The sequence below is a fragment of the Morone saxatilis genome, unplaced genomic scaffold, assembly GCF_004916995.1.
Source record: "Morone saxatilis isolate NCDOM2014 unplaced genomic scaffold, NCSU_SB_2.0 Contig10, whole genome shotgun sequence".
Classification (NCBI taxonomy): Eukaryota; Metazoa; Chordata; class Actinopteri; family Moronidae; genus Morone; species Morone saxatilis.
In genome coordinates this window covers 840,636-848,659 of record NW_023339652.1, presented here as the reverse complement: position 1 = coordinate 848,659, position 8,024 = coordinate 840,636, and the positions used below count along the sequence as shown (strand labels likewise).

The window sequence follows — 8,024 nt, the reverse complement described above, 5'->3', positions numbered from 1 at the left end:
AGCACCTTATAGTTACAAAGTTTCTTCCAACATGGGTTTACCAGGATGAAACATTTTTAAGACTTGAAGCCATATCGAAATGAAAATAATGTTATTAAAAGTTTAAAGCGAATGTGAATTGGCCCCTCGTGTGTCTCTTGGTTTTTTCCTTTACGTCTCCTTCTCCAAGTCAGTTTCTCTTTTTCCCCTTCTGGGAATAAAGCCCAGCTTTTTTTTAGAGTTTTTTCCCGACATCAAGAAAAAATTCCTCCCCTCAAATGGTCCGAGGAAACCCGGAAATATAAACCAACCCCAACCACCCAGTTACACACAACAACAAACACACACACCACACACACACACACACACACCACACCCACCACACCACACACCCACAACACAACACAAACAGAGAAGAACCACAGAACACGCACACGCAAACACCAACACACCACACACAGACACAGACACTGTTAACAAAATCTTATTATGTTTTTTTTTAACAGAAATAATTTTCCCCTGGGTAAATTGAAGGGTTAGTGGGTAAAACACGCAAGTGTCCTAATTTTAAATGTATTTATATCTTTTGAAATGCCCCGCCAAGACCCCATAATTTAGAACCCGATGTTTAAATTGCTGACTTTTATTATTCTTATTCTTGTTAACAGCCCCCAACTTTGGGGGTCAGTTGGAATAACTTTGTTGTTAAAATGTTGGCCTTAATAAATAAACTTTACTTACTTACTTACTATTGAATTAACATTATGAATCTCTTACATTTTCAATACATACATCATTTAAAGATCCTCTGCAGACATTAAGACGTGTACAAATACTATAAAACAATAATGTGTTTTTCTGCAAACAAAAGTATAATTTCCACATTAAAACCCTTAAAAAAAGTAATTTACTCATCATAAAAAACTCCTGAATCTATGAAAATGCAGATTTAGTTTATTTCTAAAGTCTATTCTCAGTGTCTCAGTGTAGAAGTTGGATCCTGGACGAGGTACAGGAACAAATAATAAGCATTAAAGAGACACACTGAGGACTCTTTAATGACTCCATGTTGTCTTCAGATGCTGGTGGCGAACGTCGACCTCGGTCCGACCATGTTGGACATCGCCGGCATCAACGTCAACAAGACGCAGATGGACGGGATGTCCTTCCTGCCCGTGATGGTGAGGTCACTGATTGAAAACAGTCTTAATGTCATCATGAGGTCAGAAAGTATGGAGGACTGAAACCGCTAGATTTCAGATTTTTAATTTATATAATATTTAAAATTTATATACTATTCATTATATATTATGCTCATACTGTACTTAACTATATTTTATATTCTACATTATATTGCTGTATTCACTGCACATTGTGTTATACTATTTTATATCCCATATTATATTATACTGAACATTATTATGTTGATATAGTATAGTAATTTACTGCATCATATTTCTATATTCATATATTAACTACACTATAATTTTTCATATTATATACTTCTCTTGTAACTTTGACTTTATTTGCTTTTTATTTTATATACTTACACATATATTTTTATATTTTAGTCTATCTGTATTTATTTCTGTTCTTATGCTGAATTTCCCCTCTGGCGCCCAATAAAGGCTCATCTTCTCTTATTTTAATCTAATGTTATTCAAACTAAAGCAGTTGTAAACTGTGTGGGATCAATAAATGGTCGTCATTTCTATGAACCAATCCATTTGTTTATGTGTTTCACCAGGAGGGGAAGATGAACAGCAGCAGCTGGAGAACAGACATCCTGGTGGAGTACGAAGGAGAAGGAAGCAACGTGTCGGACCCCGCCTGCCCTCTGCTGGGACCAGGAGTGTCGGTAGGAAACGTTAATATCACCTGAGGGGGAGGAGGAAGGTCTCTGCAGCAGGGAAAACACACACCTCTCTTTCTTCCATCTGTCTGCAGGAGTGTTTCCCAGACTGTGTGTGTGAGGACTCGTACAACAACACCTACGCCTGCGTGCGCACCGTCGCCCCCTCTGCCAACCTGCAGTACTGCGAGTTCGATGATAACGAGGTGTTTGTCGAAGTGTACAACGTGACATCGGACCCCTTCCAGCTGACCAACATCGCAAAGACCATCGACCAGGAAGTGCTGGAGAAGATGAACCATCGGCTGATGATGCTGCAGTCCTGCTCCGGACAGTCGTGTCGGACGCCCGGCGTTTACGATCCGAGGTCTGTTCAGCACTGAAATGTACCCAGATTAAAACACACACAGTAGCAGGTTTGATTTCCACACATCTAAAACTGGTAGCTTCCTGCTGCAAGAAGATATTGATAATAATACTAATGAGAAACTGTACAATCGGAAAAATAGCTTCCTCTTCCACTTGGGAAGATGTGAGAGCTCTGAGCTTTTAGATTTTCTGTGTGAGTAGCAGACAAAAGTCCAACTGTGGTAAGCACATGTAAGGAAATCTTCAGGTTCTAAAAATGAAGAAAAAACTGAAACACAAATGAGTGAATTGAATGTTTTCAAGTACTGATTTAGCTGCACGTTCTTTCCTCCACATCATTAATTAAATCCTGATAACGGACACCTGGTCGAGCATTATCCCTCACACAAAAACACTTTGAATTCATCAAAACTGCCTCGGTTTGTCGTCTAAATAAATCTGAAACGGTCAGATGTGAATATATTCTGGCACTACAGCGGTTTCCCTCGCTGTCTTTAAACTGATGTTGACTTTTAAAGTACGTAGTGCTTCTGTCCCGAGGGAGATGATCTGCACACAGTCTCAGTAAAACTGTCTAAACAGACTAAAAGGTCATTAAAGTTCTGAACTTTTATTTCCATTTAGATTTTTGTGGATGTTTTGATGCTTTTTTGCCATTTCAAACCACATTCCCACAAACTGTATACAAACACACCAACATCAGCTCCTCTCTGTGTTTCCAGGTATAAATTTGACCCTCGACAGATGTTCAGCAGCCACAGCTGGCGGATCAGCAGACTCCGACAGAAGATGAAATAAGACGAAGGAGGACGGATGGAGGGAGGAGACGGAGGAAGAAGGGCTGTATTGTATTTTGTATTCGGCCTTTCCTGCTGTTGTTGCCTTGTTTTCAGACCTCCTGAGCCAGTCTCTTTGTAGATGGATGCAGAAGGGATCACGTGGGGTCATGTTATGGGTGGGAGGCCTCTCTGGGTGCAGAACCCACCTTCAGTCAGTAGGTGTGCAGGGAAAGCCAAATTATTCAGGATGGATTCACACTCGCAACCTTTCATTCACTGATTGTCTGCACGCTCACAATCCCCGCCCCCGATTCTCTCGGAGAATATCAGCATATCAATAATCAAAGCTTTTTCTTTTACTCGTCTGAGTTGGTTTTTTGGTGCATTTGGTCTGTTTCTGTTCGTTGCACTAAAAGTGTGGAAAAATTGTGGATACGTAATTTTCGCTGTAACAGATTTCCATCCAGACCAAATGTGTCTGATGTGACGCTACTGTAATGTGAATATCAGGAGTTTAATCATCGTTAAACTTTGTTGGAATTTTCAGTTTCTACATCAGTTGTTTTAATCGAGGTGGAAATGTAGTCAGATTACAAACAGCAGTTACCTTCTACAGATTATTACAAAATCAATCGAAAACTTTAAGTAAAACATTCTTGATCAAGTAGCTTTAGTAATTTTAAGTGACACTTAATTTGTAGTTTTTATTTGTACTCGTTACTGTAACTAAAACTACAGTAACTAACTTACTAAAACTGCTTAATCAAAGAATCCTATTATATTATTACGATTATAACATTATTGTTCAAGTTATTCATTATTTTAAAAATGAATCCAGTAGTAGTAGTGAGTGAGTGCTGTCCTTTATTACCGAGGGATCCTCTGTGTACTCGTACAACTACACTGGATAATCTGATGATGACCGACTGCACCAAAGAACCTGACAGTCAGTTTATCTTCTGCTCTATGAAACAGAGCGTAGGAGGACAACTGGGAGAAACAGCGCCACCTACAGCCCGTAGAGGCCCAGTGTCGACATGAAGTAACTTAAAGTTTGATGTTAGAAATATACAGTAAGGTGTCAGATACTAACCAGCATATGTTGTATCATTTTGTTAATAGTTAGCATTAATAATCGCTATATGGACGATATCAGAGGGTTTTAGGGTTATTGAGGGTGTTGAATCTAAGGATGGGACAATGTAGTTGCAGTTATTTTTTTGTAACATGAAAGGTTCGTACAAAAAGGCTGTTTAAACCACGAAGGGACACTTTTCAGCTCGCGGTGGGCTGGTTTTGGTTAATCTTGAGGTTATTTATATGCATAATGCCCAGAAAGATCACTGTCATTGGTGCAAATGTTCAGACGTAATATTTAAAGTTTATAAGCATTTTGTCACTGACCTCCATCTTTGTCGCTGTGATTCTGTTTTAAGCACATAAATAATCCCAAAATCTGCCAACCAGGAGCTGAAATGTGGCGACAACGTCTGGTTTAAACGTCTACTTTGTGCTTTGAATGGATTCAACATCTTCACTAACTCCCAAACCTCCTACATTGTCCAGATCAGCCAATCAGCTGCTGAAATATTGATTATGCTCGCATTAGGTTAGTGCTGGGGACCCACACTGTACATTTCTAACATAAAACTTTGGAGTTGGCGACAAGCAGACGAACAGGAAGTAAAACCTTCATTAAACACCAGTGATCAATATTTTCTCCCACAGTCGGCAGTATTCTGGAAAAATGACTGAATGAATTCACTGAAACTGACACAGAATCGCAATAAATCAGACGCACAGAATCACATGACTTTTACAACGTATGCGACTCAACAGAAAACAGTTTAATAAAACAACTTTTGACTGAAAACAGAATTCATACATTCATACGTATATTCAGTGTCTCGACTGAGCGTTAAAGCACCTTTTTCATTCACAAATCTCACTATCACTTTTCATCTTTTCTTCTTATGTTTTGTAAATTCTTTGTCATCTTTTTGATTTTAATCCGTCACGTGTTGCACATTTCATACCGAGTTCATTTGAAAACATGAATTTGTAGGTTGGAGTCGAGTATTTGAATAATTATTTCATGTTTGAGGGATTTGACTGAGCCACTGGTTCCTAACGTGAGGAAGGAAGTTCAGAAAGACGGAAGATAAATCTTGCCAAAAAAAGAAATCAAGTTTTATATCAGTTGTTTTTAGTTTTCTGGGTTGGATGTGAGAACTTTAAAAGGCCAAATAAAAGTTTAATTTGACCAGTAACGTTTGAAATAGAGAAATAATCTATATTTGATGTTTCAATGCGACCTCCTTCATACTTTAAGGGAACTAAACATAATGTCTTTAATTCTTTTTGTGGCCCTGCCTTTATGTTTCTACAGTCAGTGTTAAATTAATTATAGTATTATTATTAACATCCAACTGAAGACCTGATTCAGAGAGTTGAAATATTAAACAAGGTGACATTCAGAAAGTCTCTCTGCTACGTCTGCATGACGTCTGTTGTCAAATCTTTTTTTAATTTTGCTCGTGAGTTATTGTCTTTCCGAAGAAACTGGTTAATTGTGAATCGTTGGTTTTCTGTTCGCTCGTACAGCTCGTTCTTCCTCTGTTCGACGTGAGAACACCGAGCTCTAAAGTCAACAAACACGCTGTGATTAGTTTCCCTCTCGAAGCCGATCACCTCGTTTCCGTTCACTGATGCACTTTCCAACCTGTTAGGATGTCTTTTTGTTTTTGGAACCCGTCGTTTTATTTTCAGAGTAGTTTTTGATGATGATGATGATGATGATGATGATGATGATGTATTTTAGGCTTGTGTGTTTTTGTCCAAATAAATTCTCTAAATATCTCAGAGAGTTGTGCTGATTGATGTGATCTCGCTGTGACGGAGTATCGGAGCCACACTGAGGGCGGGAAAAGAAAATCTAAATTGTTCAACTAAAAAGTTTCAATGTTACGAAAAAAAAGTCGACTAAAGTGTTATAATGTAGAAACACGGCGGACTCAGTAGATAAAAACGTCTCAATCTAAGCAAACAAACATCGATTCTTATGTTCAGATGATTATAAACTAATAAAAACATGAAGTTGTAATTTCAAATAAAAACAACTTTATTCTCTAAATATGACTTTAATTCCTTTTCCTAATACTCTTAACTAGTTTAATTAGTCTGCCTGTATTTAAAAAGCCCTCTAATGCATCAATTTTACAAATATCATATTTAAAGGTTGTTAAAGGACCAGTGTTTAGGATTTAGTGCCATTGGACTCGACTAAACTACGGCGGCCACGAAACTGACAAAAAACGCAGAAGGCCGATCTAGACGTAAATGTAAAAAAGTAAATGTTTGGGACACATAACTGCACTAAAACGTTTGTTAGTTTTATGCCAGTAGTTTTAGATTAAAGTTTTCTTCTAAAAACATCTTTATGAGTCTCTAAGTTCACCTCTGGACTTTAAACCAGGTTCGATCCAACATCCCCGTGGCGCTCTGGAGGTGAACGCCGACTAAAAACCTTAAAAATCCTGAATCACAACGAATGTCCTCGTAGCTGCTCGATGGTGTCAAAAATAAAAGAATCCGCCTACATTCAGCGCTGGTTGTCCGCCATCAGCTCCGCCTTCACTCCAGGACGGGCAGGAACGGCAGCTCGGTGCTGCCCAGGTAGGTCCTCCCTCGGTGCTGGAAGACGTCGCTGACGGCCCACGTCAGGCGGCCTTCGGGGTCGTGCAGCGTTCCCACGATCTCGCCGTCCGATCCCAGCTCCAGGACCAGAGCGTAGCGCGGCAGCAGGAGGTTGTACCAGCTCAGAGGAATCACCTGGAAACATTCAAATTAATCAGCAACTGATTCTGATAATCGATTCATTTTTAAAGCAGGAAAACGTACGATGGTTTCTGTTTCTGATATTTCCTTATTTACTTACACTTATAGGACGTATCGGCTTTTTCCATTTCTTGTTTTTTATTTTGAAAACAAAACAACAAAAAACCTGAAAATGTGTAATTTTTTTGTTTTTTGTTTTTTATTTTCGGAACAAAATATAGAAAATGTTTCCTTTTTATTTTGAAAAAAAAAAAACTTTTGAGAAACAAAAAAACAGAAAACAGGTCGTTTTTATTTTTTTTCCTTTTTCTTATTTTGAAAACAAAAAAAAGGTTGTGGTCCCAACTTTGGTTTTCTCGTTTCAAAATGAAAATCCGACCCTCTCAACAACAACTTCCTGTCACATCTGTGGGTTCGATCGACAATGTTTAATATTTTTTATGTGACACGATCAAACAGAATAAAGTTTTTGCTAAAATCTGAGAAACATCAGAAGATTAAAAACTTAAATCATATTGTGATTCTGATCATTAATATTGATATTAGTTGATATTTTATTGTATTTTTGCAGTAAATAATTTCACATTTTGACAATTTTCAAAGCAGTTTCTCTAAGTTTTTAATTTATTTAATTATTATTTTATTAACAGCTACTGTGTTAATTCTTTACCACATCAAGAGGTTTATTATTATTAACAATTTTATTGGCACTATTTTACTTCTATACATATTAAGTGGATGTATACGGTGGCTTTGAAGTGCAAATTACAAAAGCAAATAACAATAACTACACAGAAGCTTTAACCATTAAATTCTTCTGGGATTAAAACTATTATTAATATTTATTATAATAACTGACAGAAAGAAGAAATATTTAATATTTCAGCGACTGTTCGATCACACTGACCTTTGCCAGGAAGCGTTTGGCGGCCGGATACGGGGCGATCAGGTCCAGGAAAGGAGGCGTGAGCTTCCGGAAACGTGTCGTCGTTATGCCGACCAGGAACGTGCCGTGGTCACTACGGCGGATGTTGTCAGGGTAACCGATCATGTTGTCCATTACGACTTCCTTAGTACCGACCTTCGGGCCTTTCAGCCAATACCTGAGCGGAGAGAGTCGACTGAGTGTGTGTATGTGTGAGTGTGTGTGTGTGTGTCTGTGAGTGTGTGTTTGTGTGTGTGTGAGTGTGTGTATATGTGAGTGTGTG

At 38.2% G+C, this 8,024-nt stretch overlaps 2 protein-coding genes across 2 annotated transcripts; one reads left to right on the top strand and one right to left on the bottom strand.

Annotated features, from left to right (window-relative positions):
- Positions 1-1,058: 1,058 nt before the first annotated feature.
- LOC118341239 (N-acetylglucosamine-6-sulfatase-like) lies at positions 1,059-5,841 on the top strand (the record flags this gene model as incomplete). The annotated part of the gene is given in 4 exon segments (XM_035679447.1): positions 1,059-1,160; positions 1,727-1,837; positions 1,927-2,198; positions 2,923-5,841. Coding segments are annotated over 4 exon segments (561 nt in total), but the record flags the coding sequence as incomplete, so codon positions are not given.
- zgc:194209 (uncharacterized protein LOC570908 homolog) lies at positions 4,812-7,919 on the bottom strand (the record flags this gene model as incomplete). The annotated part of the gene is given in 2 exon segments (XM_035679460.1): positions 4,812-6,810; positions 7,724-7,919. Coding segments are annotated over 2 exon segments (394 nt in total), but the record flags the coding sequence as incomplete, so codon positions are not given.
- Positions 7,920-8,024: the final 105 nt, after the last annotated feature.